Source organism: Tyto alba, unplaced genomic scaffold (genome assembly GCF_018691265.1).
Source record: "Tyto alba isolate M040663 unplaced genomic scaffold, T.alba_DEE_v4.0 Super-Scaffold_10, whole genome shotgun sequence".
Taxonomy (NCBI): Eukaryota; Metazoa; Chordata; class Aves; order Strigiformes; family Tytonidae; genus Tyto; species Tyto alba.
The window spans coordinates 26510336-26531233 of record NW_024881262.1 but is presented as its reverse complement, the minus strand read 5'-3'; the positions used below and the strand labels follow the sequence as shown (position 1 = coordinate 26531233).

At 35.9% G+C, this 20898-nt stretch overlaps 1 protein-coding gene across 11 annotated transcripts in view; it reads right to left on the bottom strand.

The window, feature by feature from the left end:
- WDR33 (WD repeat domain 33) overlaps positions 1–20898 on the bottom strand; it is a 72043-nt gene that overhangs the window by 35998 nt on the left and 15147 nt on the right. For 10 of the 11 annotated variants that reach the window (XM_032990586.2, XM_042797997.1, XM_042797990.1 and 7 more), the window contains exons 2-7: positions 16995–17219; positions 15034–15102; positions 14480–14584; positions 13782–13877; positions 13116–13267; positions 11253–11350 (exon numbers count right to left, since the gene is read on the bottom strand). In XM_032990586.2, coding sequence (XP_032846477.1) covers positions 11253–11350; positions 13116–13267; positions 13782–13877; positions 14480–14584; positions 15034–15102; positions 16995–17198 — 724 coding nt within the window. In that variant the 5' untranslated portion in view covers positions 17199–17219. Of the gene's footprint in view, positions 1–902; positions 2400–11252; positions 11351–13115; positions 13268–13781; positions 13878–14479; positions 14585–15033; positions 15103–16994; positions 17220–20898 lie in introns of those variants that run through there. The other variant, XM_042798052.1, reaches the window with a different exon arrangement.

The window sequence follows — 20898 nt, the reverse complement described above, 5'->3', positions numbered from 1 at the left end:
ACACATACATGACAATTGCATATCTATATATAGATATATCTCTCTACCTGTTACTAAATAATCAGGAGCTTTCAAGATGTTGACAGCATGCTATCATATCTTCCATCTCATTTACAGTAAATTTTCATTGCTTGTAGGAGGACTCTAAGCAAGTACTTGAACTCCAGTAATGATTAAGTCAAACAATCTATTAGTCACTATGGAATGACCAAACATTTATCATCCTTGGAAAAAAATCCACTCAACATTAAGAAATTTTTCCAATCCAAATGCCATGTGTGCATTTTCTCAAGCATGTTAAATGCTGGAAGAAAAACAAACTAAAAGAGCAAAAAAAAACCCCAATACCCAAAACAATTTTTTTATATAGTCTTTTGAAGGCGAGTTCTTTGTCATACACGCTGGTGTACAGCTGAAGGTAACTAAAAATTAAATCACTAAGATTTTTTTGTTCCTTTGTTTCCCTTTTGGCAAAACACAGGAATTCAGAATTTTAAGATCACAGGGTAAGTTGGGTTGGGAGGAGCCTCAGAAGTCTCTTGTTCAACCTCCTGCTCAAAGCTACTGGGTCAGGCCAGGTTGCTCATGGGTTTATCCAGTTTTATTTTGAAAACCTCCAAGGACACAGACTACATGATACCACACTAGTAAGGGAACAGCTAAAAAAAAAACAAAAAACAAAAAACAAAACAAAACAAACAAACAAAACAAAAACAAAACCACAACACCCTTCACCCCCCCATACAAAAAAAAAAAAAAAAAACAACAAAAAAAAGCCAAAACACCTTAAAATAAGACCCAGCATCTCCCCAGTAAAAATGGCATTTTAAATGTATTTTCCACTGGACTAGAGAAGAAGAGAAATTAAACTATTTTCTTTTTTAGAACTTCTAACTTGATCATAATACTTAATTTTTCTAATGGCGACATACCTGGAACTTCAAATGAGTTTGAACTCAAACTTCTGGGGATTCCCATTAGACTTGTACTTACCTGTGAATACCGTTTATACATCAATTTGTGCTATGTATTTTGAGATATAAAAGAATGAAAATTCCCTTTTCAAAGGAAAATGTTCTATCTTAATCTGAAACCCTACGCTCCATCTCAGGACAAATTTCTCCCATGGAAGGGGGGGGTGGGGCGGGGACATGGAGACACATAAATCAGCTCTTCCTTGAACTGAAAGAAGATACTCAGATTTTTTTTTTGAATCCTTAGGTGTAGTGATTATTTTTACAGCCAGAAGAACCCCAAGCTTTGACAAAAAATAGTTCTCAAGGATCATTAGGCCTTGTGTTAAGCAAGGAAGACTGTTAAAAGACTTGCTACGTAAATTCTCAATCGAGGACAGTAAATACTTATCAGGAGCTACTCCTTCCTTAAATCTTAACACACACAGAAAAATAAAGCTGAATAGGATCATCTTGGAGAAGGGAGAAAGAAGTCAGCTATAAAAAGAAGTTCAAATGTAGAAGTACTGTATAAATGTTTAGACTTTATTTTCCCTAACATAGAATAATAGTACTAGTAGACTAGATCCTGAGATAACTTTTCATCAATTTATCCTACTCTTTGTTTGAGGGCTAGAATAGCTACAGTTAAGCTACTAATTTATCAGGTATGATGACTCTCTTTAGAGGATGTTTTTTTAAAGTGATGGAAGTTTAAAAGATTTAAATATAATATTTAAAATATTTTTATGCTAAATAAAAAGGCAAAAAAAAGCGCTATTGCACATATGGTAGAAAACAGGCATCTGCCAGCACACACCAAAAATCTGCATTTGCTTTTTACTAAAAGATATTGTTTTGCCCAATTTTAAGCAGCCAAAGGAACACACTCTTCAGCTTTTTTGAATGGAAATTTTAAGTTTACTCTCTGAGATCTTGGAGACTTGGTAGAAGCACCTATTCCATTCATGTTATAGCTAACTTTCAGTTTCTCATGTCAGGCTCATATTTAAGTAGCCATGATAATTTCCCTTTAACAGCTTACTTTGGTGAGCAAAGGTCTACACACAATTTCTGTGAACAGTCTAAGCCAGATAAAGACAATTTTCTGTGTTCAAAGACAATATATTCAAGATACTTGCAGTCCTTTCCCTGCCTACAGCAGAAAAATATACTGAGGTGATACGACTTCTTTATGTGGCTGTAGTTATATCTGGAATAGCTCTACCTACCTACATATCTTTATCAGAGCAAAATAAACATATAGACAATATGTCAAATATTAAGAAAATACTGCGTTTTAAACAAAGATACATAATTACCTTGTGCTTTAAATTGTTCAACACAAGCCAGAACTTGTGTAATGTATCCAAATAATGTCTTGCAGAACCAGAAATAGCAGATGCTTCCACTGAGATAATAATTACAAATAGTAATCCAAACTGTCTGGGATTGAAGAAATATTAAACTTAGCCTGTGAAATGTTTTATAAGATTAAATTATTTTTAAAGCTTTAATTTTCTCCTATGTAGCTGTACTTTTGATGCGTACAGCTGCTCTTTGAAGCTAAGACACTTAACAGAGCAATCATTTTTAATTAAAAAAAAACACCCAAACCCTGTAAAAATCCTTTCCTTTATAAAATACAACTTATAAAACTGCCAAGACAGTTACTCTACCTGCAATACACACATACCTTTTCAACAGTAAAAATCAAAATGTCTTCCCTTGTTTTCAACAAAAAGCCTTTATCTGCAAGCAGCAAAATTCAATGAGTTTGTATTTTCACCACAAAATGATTATCAGTCACTTGGAAAGTTCTGGCACTGTACTTTGAAAATAAATGTTGATTACATGTTTACATGCCTTAATCTAATCAACCGCTTTTTGCGGAAGCATGCAGCACATATGTGCCTTGATTATATTCTCAACTGAAGCAATCCAGAGCTAGCTTTAGATCTGAAGAGCAACTATTGGATATTTCAGTTTTAGAGCTGTTAAATCAACAAAACGGGAGGGGGAAAAGATCACATTGCTTCTTAGAGACTATTAAAAAAACATAAGGAGTTTTAATCAACAGGTACTGACAGCTTTCTCCTAGTTACAGCACGGATGATGACATCATTCACTCAGTAAAATAGCACTCCGTGATCATCTTCTGACTCGGTACAGAATGTGTTCCTAACTCTACTTAAACTCATTGAATCTCCAAGTCATAACACAGAATATAAAATTTAAGAGCCTGGGGTGGGGGGTGAAATTTGTGTACGTATATGGGTAATATTACACATTTCCACACACATTATATATATAGACACTCTTGGTACATGATATACTGTTTGCCTGCATCGGAGTGTGCCTTTCAGCCATAAAAACCCAGCCTCTTCTCCGGCTGCTCCAGCAACTGAGTGTGCCCGGATTTATCCCCATGATGCCAGGACAGTAACTTCTTAGTTTCCACTACCTCATTCTCATCTCCTTGCTCACAGTGCCACTATCTTTTCTCAGTCCTAACACCAGTTGTTGTTTTAAGTTTTCTCATACTAACATAGCCTCCACACTTTCCTCCCATTTGCTTTCCTCATTTCTAGCTACCTTTCACCCAGTTTTTTTCAGGATTCTTATTTATCTCTTTCTCCTGATCTGCTATACAGCTCCATTTCAGCACATTCCCCAGTTTCTCTTTTGACTCTCTCTTCCTACAAACACAACGTGCAATGAGCAGGACTAGCTTTCTCATGAGAATGTAAGGCCAAGCAGGTATAGAAGAAAGAAAAAAAAGTACCACTGTATTTTAGGGAAATCATTTGCAAGCTATCTCCCCATCTCTCAGTGCCTGGCTGCCCACATGAATGTGTAATCTTAAGTATGACAACTGCAATGTTATTCATATGATAAAGCTTGATGCAAACTGTCTCACTGCTAAAGCTAGAGTATCATTTGGAGCTAATGTACTATAACAGAAAATTTGAGAATGCAGAATTGCAATGATGCAAAAGAAATTATCAAATGCTTTGCAAAGTCTGTGCTTACCTAGATATACAAAAGCTTTTACTAGAGTAACTACTGGATATGAAATGGAGGGGGGGGGGGGGGCGCAGGGGAGCACCCAGAAAGTGTGGCATGTTTGATCCAGAGGGAACTGTGGGTTTTGGGTTTTTTGAAGACTTCTACCATTTATTCTGAAATAGCGTATTTCTGCAGTTACACTCTAGTAGGAAATGGTATGTCAGGTGAAAGATCCCATAAAAACAAAAAATAAATGAAGTGACCAATTCTGAGTACTTATCCACATAAGATTTCATCAAAGAAGATGAGTTACTAACATAACTTGCATAAGACTAACTCTAGATAATTTTGTTTCCGTTGAGAACCTTTGATATAACAAATACTGGTTAGCATATACCAGAAGCCACTATCCTTAATGCACACAACCTGCACACTTTCTAACAACTACACCTGTGCCGAGGAAGGAAGACTGGTATCATCTTAGCATCAGTATTTAAATGCCTCTGTTGTTTGGGATTTTTTTTGTTAGTATCAGTGTAAACCACTTAGTGTTTTTCTTTCTCAACAATGATGAGCAGGGCTTGAAGACAAAGCTTACTGCTATATCAATGTCCTGTGAAACACTAGGGTTTCTCAACATTCCTCCAAGCTTAAAAAAATAGATTTACTACAAATATTAGCCTTTTGAATGTAAAATTTGCCCTTGGACTTAATGTGAGAGATTATATAACTTTTAGCTTCAGGACAATTTTCAGTGAGGAAAAGAGATTTCAGAATTGCATCTGAAATAATCTCATTCTTGCACAGTGCCTCTTCATTCTTGTCTCATGAAAAGAGTTGTCAGAAGTGTCCAGTATGACTTTTTTTATAGCAAAGTGTTGTGGCTCATCCCCCATGGTCTCTTTTATTCATTCTTTGAGAATTCTACATATTCTTTGGTACTAACTTTTCAGGATTTTTAAAACACTAGATTCTAGATGTGAATCAGAACTCTAAGATCTAGTATGTTGTACTTTAATGCTTCTCAGAACTGAACTGCAGTACAAACTATATGCTTTCAGGCATATCAGATGCAACCAGCTCCAAGGGCAGTCTTCAATACCCTCTAATTCTCCTGGCATTGTTTTAGGGGGCAGAGCAAAGGCATCATGAAGCTACCTCCTAATCATCACCTTTTAATCACAGAAACCAAGGACCTCAAGTATAGCTGATCAGAATACAATTTTTGTCCAATCCAGAACACTTCACAAATAAGAGTCTGATATAAGTCAACATAGCAGGAAGTTTCTCAAACTCTCAGATGGATTTTTACATTTAACACATATAGAATTGGCTATTTTAACAAAGTCTACCTCTAATAAAGTTTGCTACAGAGAGGAAACCAAGGCTCTTGGTCTTGAAAATCATATTTAGGAATAAAACTGAGTTGCTAGATGACACCTGAACATTTTTTAGTAGCCTCAAGCAAGAAGAGACTGGATTCTTCCCATCTAATGTAGGTTATACCCACCACCCTAACAAGCAGCAATGACTGTGGTTATCTATGAGCTCAGGAAGATGTATATGTATTTACACTCCAAGTCCTTGGTGTTACTTAACTCTGGAGAAAGTATAGAGAAAGATGTTAGGAAAATATATTTTGCGTGATAACTTCTATATATGAAGCTGGAAATTGTATACAATATTTCTAACCCTTATTCTCACAAAGGCAAGAGAGGTTTCCTAACAAGATGGAAAAGTGCATGAGACTCTGTAGAGTCCTCTATGCATGCACAGGCAAGCCCAAAGAATCAGCAACAGAGCTGGTGCAACACACACAGCAAAACAAAAGAGCTCCTGTATCACTGATGGTGCAAGTGATATGGACTGTTCCTGAAGAAAAAACACCCTCACAGACTCACTATTAACATTCCAGTGAGCGAGTTTCCTAACACTTCTTGTGTCTAAAACGTGACGTTTGATGCACAGCCATTTAGAGTACAACTGTACCTCAAAAGACTTCGCTGCAACTTATCCCTCTTCCCCATCCCAAACTTTGCCTTAGCAATGAAAAGTAATGAAGATCAGAGACCTGCAACAAGGTGTTGTACTAAAACGCAGCAACAAAGAGGAGATTTAACTGATTCAATACTAGCATGTCCAAACAGGTCACTTTTTTTAAGTTCAAAAATTCAAGGACTTTTCTTCTCTAGATTGATATGGTTGGTGCCAATGCCAGTCAGGTGACATCTCATCTTGGGCTTTTGTTCTCAGGAAATACACTTCTAATGTCCATTCATGTTGGGATGCATTATTAAACTAAAAAACATATCAGACATACCTGAAATTCTAACAGTACAAAGAAGCAAGCCCCCACAAAACACTGAAGGCTTAAACACTCCGTCTCTTTACAACATGCATTTCTTGAACTTGCTGGGTTTTCTCTCCCTACTGAGACAAGGAAAATTAAAGAAAAACCTCCCATAAATGAAAAAGATGGGAACAGCAACATCATGATTTTTTTTTTCTTTTAAATTATCTAATGTAGAGTTCAATTACATTCCAGGAAAAGGTAACAGTTTTAGAAGCTACCTGCTTTGAAGGCTAAGAGCAAGCTACTAAGTATGTTTAAAAGAACCAAGTGAAAGATGGAGTTTCTGGTTAGTTCTGGTTCTCAGGTTCATTTTAACTGCTGAACACATCTTCTCTAAATTTAAATAGAGAACATGTAATTTGATTGAGAAAGCGGCTATCAAAAACTACGAAGAGATCCTTCACTTTCTGGCAGAAAGTCCAGAGTATACAAACCATACATTAGATTTAAACAACTAAAGACATTTCATGGTATTTTTTTGTTAATGAAAATCCAGAAATGGAGTAGAAGGAAGGAAGGAAGGAAGGAAGAAAAAAAAAATTTCTCCAGTTATTTCAGTATGAGTCTGTGGAGTCACTTTTTCAGAACTTGTGAGCATTTGAAAAATAAGTTTAATGTGATTGCTGTGACTTCTGCTTCCATGTACACACATACATGTTATTTTGTAGATGATGAGTTTTTGCAAGAACAGGAAATTCCAGGCAGAACAATGTTATTACAAGCAAAAAAAATCTACCTTAGAGTGTATCATGTACTAGTAAGAAATTATATCGCTATAAACTACAAATATTAAATCCAGACAGAACGTAAAGGAATGACTGGTTTTAACTGTTCAGGCTAGGATAAGAAAAACCCTTTGCCTAATCTACCGTGTTGGCTAGATGATCATTTAGTGTATTATTCTACTTTACAGGCAAAAAATAGAAAAATTTATCTATAAAGTGTCTTATCAAATCCTGGGTTGCTATCTTTCAGACAGCTGGGTAGTCATCCTTCCCAAAAGACCTATTTAAGACAGTCAACCTTTTAAATCCTGGGAACACAAAGCTCATATAGATTTCAGAATGAAAACCTTACAGTCCTCTCAAGCACACATTTCTATTGGATTTTGTGTGTGTGACTGTGAAAGGAAGGAGAAGGAAGGACAGTGGAACTGACAACGCAAACGTGTTTGTAGCCTCCTAACAGATGATTTCATGCTGGGAATAATTAAGGAATCATGTCTTTACTAATGATCTATTCAAAACGTTCTCATGGACACGTAAGCACAGACCTAATACTCAGAGATTCACAGCCACCAGTCAAATCACCAATAACATTAATTCCTCAATAGAAATAAAGGGACATGAAGCTTTTACTGCATACATTTTTTTTCACTAAATGTAATTATCATTATTAAAAGCCATCAGTGTGTATGTTGTTACAGAAATGGAGACTGTTTACATGAGTCCTGGCATTAACTTCACTGCAACTATTTAAACTAAAGACTTGATAGTGGTTTTTTATAAATGCCATTATCGGAAACGCCTTTCAGAGTAATGCATTATTGACATGAAAACAACATACTGCTGTACTGTATACTGTTTTCCATGTCTTGTTATTTTAACACAAACATTTTTATTTTAACATCACTTATTCCCACCAGTGTATTTTAGCAAATGCACTAAACTGTACTTGTTACCATTGTCACAGAAATTAATATAGGCCAAATTGCAGATTTGCCAAGTGCAGAATTAGGAGCACAGCACCTTTAGCTCAAGAGAAAAGGCAGAAATTGGTCTGAGAGAAAGCAAGCAGACAAGTGATTATAACAATGACATTTCCCCCACCTTCAAGTTCTTCCAGGATACTTCACCTGAAGATTAATTACTTAAAGATGGTTCCCCAAGAAATGGAATACGTTTATCCTATTTATTTCTTTATGATATTAAAAAGTAATCTGAGAAATTTGCACATACTTCAACAAAACACCCAAACTCCACCTACTATGCCCTGGAAAGCCACAATGGTAGAAAAAGCAGCAAAGCAACATAGAGTAGTGAAAAGCTGGGCAGCAAAGGGACTCTGAGCAAGATTAAAGAAAAAAATCCAGAACTTCTGGCATTATGTATGAAGACCAAAACAGGGTGTCCTGCTTATTTTCATTTTGACAAACTAAAAGGAAGCTGGACACAGTCAGTAAGTGCTTCTCACGCAGCCCACGTATTCACAGCTTTAACTACTGAAAAAATGGTGCAGCCTACTACAGACTGCTGAAAGAACTCCAACAAAATCTTAAGAAGCCAACCTATATAAGAGACCAATTCCAATTTGTTTTTCCAGTCCTCCTTGAAACATAAAACTGGAATTGTTCCTTCAGACCGGTTTTAAGTAGAGAACCATTTCATCAAATAATAGAAATAAATTATTTTAGTTCATTCCAGTGCAAACAAAAGCACCTGTAACAAGTCTACTGAATTTTGTCCTTTGTATGTCAGCGAAGCTCATCCCAGTACTTTTAATGTTCTTTAAAGAATTGTGTTAAAAACATTCCTTAGCATAGAAGTCCTCAAGTCTATTTCTTAAAATATGTTCCTTAATTTGCTACTGAAAAATCAGTAGGCATAATGATATATTGATATTGTATCCCTGTGAGTGATGATCATTTTTATAAACATATCTGACCATAAATTTATAGTTTCATTTGATTTTTATAATTAAGTGTGATAACCTGAAGAATACTTTAACATACTAAGTGAAGCTTTGGATTTAAAACTAAACCATAGAATCCCTTCAACTTCACAGCACCAATATAAACCAGAATAACTGAAGCATGGTTTGTGAAAGTAGGAAATAAAAAACATTCCTTAGCACAGTATTTGATCTAAACACTTTCTGTATATAATTAAATATATTTTTAATGAAGTGCCACAAGAATTTTAATTTACAGATCACTAACTTTGCAATGGCATGAGCTTTGACGGTATTTTGAAGGCTGAACTAAGTAAAGTATTACAGGTCACACTCCTAAATATGTAAAAACAGAATGCATATAGAGATGCGAAAAGCTGAAGATCACTTTCCTAAAGCCATAAACTCTAAACTCCAAATAACAAAATGAAAGCTTGTATTTTCCATGAGGAAAGCTACCTAAATGTTACCCATACAGCTCTTTCAAGTATGTCTTCTGATCATATTTAACAGTAGTGCTAAGGACCAAAACTATATTAAGCTTGCATGTTCTGCAGCAATATCCTCCTATCCCCAACAAACTCAGGGTGTTTTGGATATTATTTTTGTTTTGTTCTGGGGGATGTTTTGGTGGTGTGTTTGCTTTTGCCTTTATTTTTTCCTATCTGACAGCAGAAACAAGGAATAATCTGCCATGTCCTATTTTATCCAGACATTTAAAGTTTTCAAAATATTTCTAACTTACTTAAATGAGAAAGTGTATTGTGGGTACACCATATAAGCAGAAGCACAGATATTCTTTATAGAGGCATTCTGCAAACTAAGAATTGTATACTGAGATGTATAAACTATAATAAATTAAAGCATAATTCTATTTTAGATGTAGTCACAATCACCATGTTCAAGTGCACAAGGTAACAGAAGGAAATGTAATGCAAGTTCTGTTCTCTGTGGCCTAAATTAAATGTTTTACTCCTACTCTATGCAGAAAGTTAAAAGAATGTAGAAGAGTTGGAAGGGTTTTCATAATCTTTCCAACTCTGCACGGAGACAACCCCCATTTCCTCTACACAGTTTAAATGAGTAGTGAGTACAAACCTGGAGGAGGGTATACAATGTGTTCAGTGCAGAATGATTTATTTTGTAAAGCATCAAGCAAAACAGTCCCAAATCTTGGTCCTTCCAGAATAACAGGTGTACATGATAAAGCCTAGAAATTTGCTTGCCAGCTCCTACAAAGAACACATCTACCACAATGTCTATGCACAGATTGTTAGAATATCATTGTTGCAAGAACACTGGAGCCCAATGTCAAGTAGTGTTGTTTAAAAGTAATGCATTAGTAAAACAAGAAGAGAGCTTAAGAGTCAAGAGAAACAGGGAGAACTCTACTTCATAAAATACATAATGCCAGTCCAAGTTGGAAGCATAATTTTCAAAAAAGAAAAATCCTTAGTTTAGGAACAAGCTCACACACCTAAAACTAAAATTCCATGTTTTTATTGCATACCTTCTTTGCAGTTTATCTGCATGCCTACAACCCCCAATCTCATGGCAGTCTTTAACACATTCTCCTATTCAATTATGTATCTTTGACATCTTCTGCAATAAAGGAATAGTAGTCAGAAGCTATTGTTATTGCTCAGTAAGATTGCAACAAGAGAAGGAGAAAGCTCAAAGCCAGTGGAAAGGCATGAGAAGTTGGCATATACAGATGTTCGACAGAAAACTACAGAACCAAAGCTAGGATTATTTGCATGTGTTATGCATGATGTGATCAAAATTTACTTGTTTATCTATATGCTCTTCTCCTCTTAAGAACTGAGAAAAAGTAACTACCTTGCCTCTGAAGAAATCAGAATGGAAGGCACTCTCATGAAAAGAATGGAATCCTCTGCATGAAGATGTGTGTTCTGAAGTAAAAGTGATCACAAAGATTAAGCTTTGGAGAAAGATAGATGTATTCCTGATCCAGAAACAGCTGTTTCTAATAACATTAGCAGTAGAAAAAATGTCCTTATATGCACCTCCATTGTTTAGAGCTTAAGTGGACAGTAAACAGAGTAATGCCACTGTGAACTGCAGCCTATATGAATATTATAAGGCACCTATAGCAGCAGCCAAACAAAAACTTGTTTGGAGGATTTAAGACAGGGATGTAATACAAAAATGTAGACAAGCTGGTACTTCTGTACTGTGAACACCTAGTTAAAAAAAGGTTTTTCCCCCTCTTGAAATACCCCAATCAGTACTTTTGGTACACATACCTCGAAGAATTCTCTCCTCATGGCAACGTAGAAAGTCCCAGATTCTAACAGTGCCGTCGTCAGAGCATGTAGCAAATTTATTATCCGTGGGTGAGAAACTGTTACATGAAGACACACAGCAGGGGAAAGAAGTCAGCATTTAACAGATTATCTATGCTTCTCAGACAGGGCAAAATTATACTGCAATGTGTTATACAGAGGGATGCATTTGAACATAGGGACTGAATACAGTGCCTGCCAAATGACACTTCATCACAAGACATGAATTTAGCATAGGATTACTATTGCATAGCAGTCCCCTGTCAAACGAGGAAAAAAATCTGGAATTTATTCTTAGCACCTTCCTACCTATGACTACACACGGTAGCACCTTCTCTGCAGGATGAGAAGCAACATCAGTATGATTTGGTAACTGTCACCCTAGATTTTCATGTTTGGTATTACCATAAGAAAGTGACACTGCGTAGAAGCACAGGAGAACAGTTCTTAGGAAAAAACTCCTCTTCAGCCACAGGTGCTTTGCAGCAGAGAAGCAAAAATAAGGGAAAGCTGGTCACAGGAAAATGCTAGTTGGATTAACTGTTGAAAAAAATTGTATATAAAACAAGCGTACCACTTATTGTAAAAGTAATTTGGAAAAAGCCCCTCTTATTACACCCCATCAACACCTTGAAAAGAATCCTACAGACACAGAAGCAGTTTCCAGATTGAGCAGTCAGTATCGCTTGATGGAAGTCACTGGAAAAGCAAGGAGTAATTTAGCCATGTGATTAGGGCCAGAGCATCTCCAGCAACTGACAGGCACCCACTTCCTTTCTGGTGCAGTGAAAGACCATGAGGGAGCCCTCGTGAAATCCTAGATCTTTATGATCAGGAAAGGGCTTAAAATAGTAGAGAAATTCAGTGTATGGCTATGCTAGTCAGACAGTAACTGAATCCAATGTAAGCACTTCTCATAACCAAGCTCTGGCAGAAAATGCTGTACCCTACCAAAGAAAAATGGTGACTTTAGTGGAAAGTGGTTTTGTGGCAGTGAACCTTTATCATCAAGGGCTAGCACCTGAACCCGAAGAAACACTGCTTTAGCTTCATTTTGGATCTGCAGCTTCTCTTCGGGCTTACTTTAAAAACATCTCCATATCTTACTAAAGATTATGTGCAGGTTTGCTTTAGAAACATCCTTCATTTACATCTTACTGATAGTATCACTTTAGATTCCATTTTTTTATATAAATAGACATTTGCACAACTGAGGCATCAACACTGAACCAAGAGAATGTCCTACAGTCTTCTTTTCAATGGCTTGCTTACAGTTTCAGGCTTGAAGAACCCATTCAGTATTAACATTAGACTTCTGTATGTGGCAGTCTGCGTGGGTATTTAGTATTACTGGAAGTCTTGGCTTCACCAAGCCAAGCAGTTCTTCACTTTATTTAGCGTTTTATTATTTTGTGAGAACTATGCAGGTGTTTTATTTCTGAAGGCTTTATATTTTATTCAGTTAGATTATTAAAGACTGAATTCTTTATTTGGAATGAAATTGTTGTCTTACACAGTGCGTATAAAAAGGAATAACTGATACACATTGTCACCATATAAAAATGAAAAGAATACCAGTGCAAAATGCGGCAGACAAATACATCTCTAACATATTGCAGAGGCGGATACTGGGACAATACTAGTTCAGAAAGGTGCCAGCAAAACGGTGAGAATGTGGAAACAAAAGAAAATATTGTGTTTATGTGGTGCAGGAAGTTTCCCAGAATCTGACAGAACCCATGCATTTCTGCACCCAGAATACACTTAGAGAACAGTCTAATCATGGCAATAGGTACTACAGAAAATGGTATATTGTGTATAAACCTGGCCTCTCTAATCGCCTCCTTATGTGCCTGGAACATCTTGACGTTGTTCATGTTGGACTGCCAGTATTTCACATATCCCCCGTGGTCTGCTGTCAGCATCCACATATCATTGTGTGACCAAGTCATAGCCCTTACAGGGCTGTCGTGAGCCTGTAAATTCAGAAACAAAACTTCTAGCAAACATGTTCAAAAACTATCTGACCCACACAAACACAAAGGTTAGTAGAGCTCCTACTTAACAGCTGCAACAAAGAAATTAAAACAATGATGATCTAATCAGAATCAAGATGTTATTGTGGGAAAAAACAAAACAAAACCAAGCCAAACCAAAATTCCCTCATTCTGTATACAATGTCTTCTAAATAATAAATGAAGAGTATTTGCATGTTGTTTCCAGAGTGTTTCTTCATTATTACAAATACTCAGTATGTTCTTGAGAACAGTTAGTACAGAATATGGAGATGGAATGAGAAGCGTTAAATGAACTACCTATAGCCACAGTCTGACATGCAGTCAGAGCAGAAAAAAAACCATAAAAGGCCTTTAAGGCTCCCATTACAGCACTTAAGACCACAGACCCATCATGACCAGGGTGAAGAGGTGTTCCTAAAACATGCTCTGAGACCTCAACGATATATACCGAAATTCTGATACATGAATTTACCTGCAATATCGTTTCAAAATTGAAAGTCAGTCCATTCCATAAAGTGAACTCTCCACTAGATGCACCAGTGACCAAGCGTCTCCCCTCAGGAGTCCACTGCAAAAGAAAAATTTAACTAAACTGTGCAAATATAACATTCAAATATTTCTTCACAATCCTTCAAATAAGTCATAAGCTTCTTCCAGAGAATCTGCAGAACTGAAATTTATTAAATTACTTTCTAGAGGATGCAAGACAGACAAAATGCAGAACTGTGCCAGAGGGCTTTTGACTTTTGTAACAACGGGACAAAGCCCACTGTAAAAGCAATTAAAAAAAATCTAGTGGTAGAGAAGAAACAGCTTATTTCTAGCAGATAGTATCCATACTAAATAATACTGCTGACAACATGGAAAAGTTGTTAAAAGATGCTATAAGCATCAAACAGTGCAGAGACTGAATTGCCTTTTTTTCTGCAAGTCATTAGTCCTTTCAAATGAAGGAAAAAAAAGAAAAAAGAGTAAGAATTATTTTGTACTCAGACCTTACCATTTAATTTCCTAGAACCCTCCACAGAAAGACTAGACACAGAAAAAGTCCATACATTCTATATGCTAGCTTTATTTGGAAACCGTTATCTTGTTTCTTTCTTCAGTTAAGAATATCACTTGAATTTAAATTAAGACAATACAACTAAGTAAATCCAATACTATACTTACCCTGACAACAAACACTGGACATTTTACTTTATTAGTAGATGTCCGAACAAATTTTGTTGTTACAGCATTCATAGGGTTGTTCAGCATTCCTATAGGAGGGACCAACTATGAGAGAAGAAACAAAAGATTCAGTAATGACATTTCTAACTAGAAACTGCAAGAAAAGCATACAATCTGAACACTCACTTCTGGAAAAGCAAGTTTTTCATTTGCAGGGATATTATCATATGTCAGTCAATAGAAGTGTTCAAAAATCTACATGATTTACCACCTCAAACATCCAGAACCAGCATCTTCAAGAACAGCTTTGCAAGCTCAGTGCATTATGAGAGTTCTTATGTTCACAAATCAATAGGCTACCCTACTTCATGTTCTCTTTGTGGACATGGATTCCAACAGAACAAGATAATGTAGAGTGAAGATACCCTTCATATCTTTAAGGCCTCTTGTGGACAAAAAGATAACCTCTGCTGACAGGCAGAATCCTTCTCATTTTCTGGACAAATTTTATCTACAGAAAGAACTCCGTTGGGGAATAGAAAGATTATACTTACATCATTATAATATCCCGCATCAGGCTGGATTGCTCGCATATCGCGCTGGTCTCTCTGCCATACTCTATTCTGGAAAGAAAAAACCAACTCTTTATTCGTTCGTGGTTTGTACCACCACTCACTGTTAAACAACAGAAAATAAAGAACACCTTGATAGTCTGTTAGGGAAATTCCAAAGCACTCCAAGGATTTTAGAACAAATTCAGTTAAAAGACTTTGGTCTCAGGAAACTTGTAGAATTTGTACAGCATAAGCAAAAGATTCAAGAATGTTTGAAGTCTTAATTTCATCATGCTAAAGCAGCTCATTTAAAATTGAAGCATAACAATATGAAAGGAGTAGTCCTATGTAATAAGCCACATTATTGTAACAAAGATGATTGGTACTTTGCTGCCCAGGCTAATAGATACTCTACAAGAAGCACGTTCAATCATTTCAAAAACTTTACACTCAGGATAAGCATTTGCACCATTAGGAGCTATGCCAATGAACTCTAAATGAAATCCCCCATTGTGAGAAGGGCTAGAAAGGAAGCTTCTGCAGCTGAAGCATAAAGATAACACTTTATTCAAATGGATAAAATTTGGAAGAGCAAGGGATGAAAATGCCTTCATTAAGTTAAATTTTGTGAGCTGTCAAATAACTTTTCAAAAACACTTTACCTGAGTTATTTCAGCTTCATGCTGCAGACTTTACTAGTTTGGATCTGTGTACGTATTAGAAAACTAACCTAAAAACCTAGGTAAAACACTGCCAGCATACACTAATACAGCTTGCTAGAATTTCTTAAGGCAAGAGCAAATTACACACAACTCACTCTTCTCATTTTTTATAGAACCACATAAAATTAAATCAGTAGTATTGAAGGTGGGACTGAAATGGAATTCTGGTATATCTTTATTTTGTGTAAGTGTCCAAAACAAGAGAGATCTGATTGTTTTGTTTTCGGGGGTGGGGGGGAGTGGTGGTGGGGGGGTGTTGGTTTGTTTGTTTTAATAAACAGAAATTTGAGGGTGCTTGTTTGGGAAACAGTAAACATGAAACGTTCCTGAACTACTGAAATTATTTTTTAGAATTAGTCTACTAGTAATTGAATCTTTCTGGGGGCGTTCCTAAAATGTAAGAATGTGCTTTAAGTGTTCAGAGTTTAAATAGATCTTAGAAGATAACTTAAATTTAAGAAAACTTTCCAGCTGTTGACCCCTACAAGCTATAACCATGCACTGGCCACAGAAGATCAAATTAATTTCATCATGTTTTTGCAATGTTGCTGTTGAGATTCCAACAATTCTTGTATTTACAAATTTGATTCTATTTTTGCTGAGCTAACATCCAGTACTTAAACAATAAACCTTGAACATAAAATTGTATTTCTTAAGAAATGAATACCACCCCATCGGGAAAGTTAAATAAGCATTTTTACAGAAACATTTATTCAACAAAACTTCATTTTAGTTGTTCTTTTAACTGTACAGAAAGGGACTTTCAGACACCACTGCAAGCTGCAGTGCTATTTAGTAAAACAATTAGAAAACATTTTTATGGTGTCCTAGTTTTGGGAGAGAAGGGATAATGGTTTATTTACCAATTTGGGAATTTCCTATTTCGAAACAAAAATAAGAACAATTACATTATTTACAATGAGTTTTTATGTTCACTGAGAAGTTGGAACATCACACAAGATACTCAATTGCATTCCAAGTTGGAATTCTGAGACAGAATGTAAAACTTGGTGTTTCCACGAACTACAGCGTCAGCTATCTATATATGCAGTTTTACTATCAAGGATCAAACCTCTTTGTATTCATATTATACCAAATTTACAAACATATGTCATTTAGTTTGAAAGTGCAGCAGTAGATCTCCCAGTATTCCAGACTGTTCTATGGACTCTGAGAAGCACAACCAGAAGTTTCAGGAAAGAAATAAGTTTTTTAAACAAAACCAGAAAATTAACTAACCTCTAAATATTTAATTACAGAGGGATTGTAGTCTATGGTCTTTCTGTTCACAGCTTTTCTCATCCGCTTTCCATCAAAAGTAAGCTGTTGCATTGCTTGCTGCTGTGCAAAATCAGGTCTTTTGTAGAATAACTGCCGAGGCGCCTGGTGCTGGAACCTCGGCATATGGAAAAATCGGGGCGGGGAGCCAATTTCTGTGGCCATGGCTATCTTGTTTCTGAAAGACTGCAAAAAGTGAAACACTAGGTTACTACATAATAATGACAGAAATCCCACATTAGTATCACCACTAACTTAAGTTTACAAATATGTATAACAACTTCATAAAGCACTGTTTATGGGGAAGAAATATTTGGAGGTTCCTCTGAACAATTACAATTCTTCCTCTGCATCATGTAACACTGACATTAAAGTGGTTAAGTACTTGGTGCTCTATCAAGAAGAATTTTGTATTGAAGAAGATCCTTATGAAGTTTGCATTACCATCCCCAAACTAGAACTGTGTGGGAAAAGAATGTCCTCAGTAAGAAACGGTAAGACCCTTCAACAGATATTTCAGGTTCAATATACAATAGAAAACACCACATTAGCTACAAATTAATTTAACTACTAACAAGGAAAGAAGTTTTAAAGGGTGCCTCAAAACCTTAGTCAATGACCTTAAAATAAAATTACATTCCCTTCATATAATTTCTAGTAAATATACTACAGATCACATTCTACCTGTAGGCATATTTTCAATTCCATTATTGCAAAATAAATGGATTACATATTTATCAAGATTTGATAAATGTAACCAAATATCACTTCCCCCCAACAAGACCCACTGAGTTAAGAAAGTGTGAGGGGCAGTTTTTTCTAAGAGGGAAATGACTCAAACCTAATTTTTCAGTCTGTAAAATACTTAAATGATGAGATCACAGCAACCTCTTCACAGATGAGAAGTACAATATACACTGTCTTTAAAGTATATACTAACTTCGACTAAGCAGTGACACACTCTGAACTAGTGAAAGCTCAAACGTAATTTTCAACTTGTACTCTGCCCCCCATCCTGCACTCATAGTTTGAAAAAAAAAAAAAAAAAAAAACCTTAAGCAAAATGAACTAGCAGTGTCAGCAAGAGAATGCAAAAAGGCTGAGAAAACCCTCCTTTCCATGAAGGCTGAGGTGTTTACACAGTTAAAGTGAATTTAACAAAAAGAATGGAAATAAAACTAGTATAATTTTTTAAAAAAAGTAGAAATAATCTGTATGTAAATTCATTAATGTACTTTCCTGTTTAGTTAAAATAATTGTATCCTCATTTTGAAAGAGCTGGAAAGTTGTTTCAACTGTCAGTCTTAAAATTTTATCTTGCTTTTTTTGATCCCAATAATTGAAAAATGTTTCCATTTGATAAACAGCAAAATAAAGCTAAGATAGCAATGCTAGACATAAAAGAGGGTTTAAAAGTAGTGCACAGTTTGATTTCATTTAAGAGGTTCTTTATAACTACAAGGAGCAGGTTGTCCTTTCAATATCAGCTTGTTGGCCCAGGGCAGGGATTTACCTTCACAGGCTTTGCAAACCCTGTAAATCACACACTCCTTTCCACCACTAACCAAATGTGTCAGGGCAGCTGTAAAACCAGCCATTGGTGACACCTGGCTCTTAGCTACACCAACAACTCTAACATACAGGGGGAAAAAAACAACTAAAGCCATTGCAACTATTCTCCATTCAGATTTCAAGTCCAAACTAAAATAGCATGTTTCCTTAAATGAGGTAAGGAAATTTAAGACATAGCGATCTTTTATAAGACCAACTTGTGCAACTGGAAAGAGAGACCACCTTCAAATAAATAAACTTTCGTCTTGCAGCTGAAAGGCTCATTTGCCTGAAAGCTGCCCAATACCAGGTGGTCTAATATAACACCATGTCTACCCCCAAATTCTGCCACATCTGTAACACCACAATTACTACAGCATAAAGGTCATCTGAAACAGCAAAAAAGGTATCAAAACTTCCTCATGCAGGAAGTATGTCAAGTAACCCTAACACTATCTCACATTCTCCTGCAATTTATCAGAATGTAGCTAACCATTATACAGAAAATTTCAGGTGTTAAATCTCAAAGTTGAAATTAAAAGGATAGTAGTGCTTTTGTATCAAAAAAGAGAAAGCAGCTTTCTCAAACAAGCAAAGCAAGCTGGCATTAAACATGCAAGTCCATTAATAAAGTCTTTTCAATGTAGTTTTAAAGCTTATTCATTATTTAGGGGAAAAAAAAAAAAAAATCACCCCAACAACCTAAAGAAGATTTCCACTACTAATCTCTTGTCTAAAGATATACACCTCTATACCAAATAGTGCTTTAAGCCAGAGGGAAAAAGATATTTTTTCAAAGCTACACATCTGTACTGTCTTCTAAGCAATGCAAAATTACATTTCAAGAACCAAGACCAAGAGTGTAGACAAAGATACATCCTGGGGCTTCCAAAACCACTTTGATCAGATACGTGTGCAAGAAAACACTACATAAAAAAGCCTTTTTAGAGAAACACTCCAAAGCAACAAGTTAATTAATAATTTATTCTCAGCTTTCAGAAAATTTTTCAATTACTAACTTAGGTAAACAAAGCGGTAGCTATGATATGGATCAGTTTAGATTGGACATGCCTAAAACTATTGCAAGCAGCATCCAGCTTAATTAGCATAAACAACATTCACTTAACATGCAATCAACATCAACAAGAACTACTGTTTAAAAGGTGACCAAAGGCATAAACATGTTAATTACACCTCTTGTGCCTACAGACCCTTCCAAGTTCATGATTATGACAAGACAGTACATGACATCACAACTACAACAACATGACAAGGGAGATGACACAGGATTAGGAAAACAAAGGGTTTATGTTCTAAACTGTTTCTTTTTGCCTATCACAAAAAGCCCCCTACCTGTAGTTACAAACATTGCAAAGATTTTTGTTTACCCAGCTGCTCATAATTTTATTCGAATAATGCCTCAAATATCATGCTTTTATCCACATAATATCTTTATGCCCAAGTCCTGTTTGCTTATGTCATACATACATATATGACTAGACCTACAGAGTATGTGGATATGAATATAGATGTGTGTATATACACACCGAGTGAAGTTTCCAAAGGAGCTTTAGAAGTGAAGGGGGTTTTGGGGCAGGCTCCACTCAAGTCTGACAAATATACCCATTCAAGTTTGGCGTTACCAGTATCCTACTTTGTCTTTTGCTGGGACAAGCCAATGCCTCAACAGAATCTCCTTTAGACATTTTATATCAACGAAAAGTGTCTGAATTCAGTGTGTCTACAGCTAACGCTCCTGTTGTATCAGCAGCGTAAGTAGAAACATGCAAACAAATCTTAGAGGTCAATGGGTAATCCAGAGTAGTATCATCCAATTTCCTATTTTAAGCAAAGTACCAAAATTTGTTGTTATTTTAGAGTCCATCAACAAGGGTTTAAATGGAAGACTTTACTTTTTCCTCAATGCACAGAATTAGAAGCAACAGAAAGATTTTTCCAACATCAAGCATAGGTTAGCTCTTATTTTATTGTTTCTGGATAATAACACTACCAATTAATTGCTATTCTCCTCTAGATCATTATACTCTTACCACAATTTGAACTGTGAATTTAATTTTTGTATGCCATTCTTTCAGGCATCCTTATTGTTTGCAACAGAAAGATGACTCTTCAGAGGCTCTCAGTCAGTTTCCTCCTTTCTGTCCTCACATATACTCCTTCAAAGCTGACTAGTTTTCACACATTTGGGGATATACAAAGAATATACAATGAATTCACTGAGCAAAGATAGGGCCATCTAGAAACACTGGAAGGTAAGTAACTGGGCCTGCTTTTCATCTGACAAAAGAAAGCC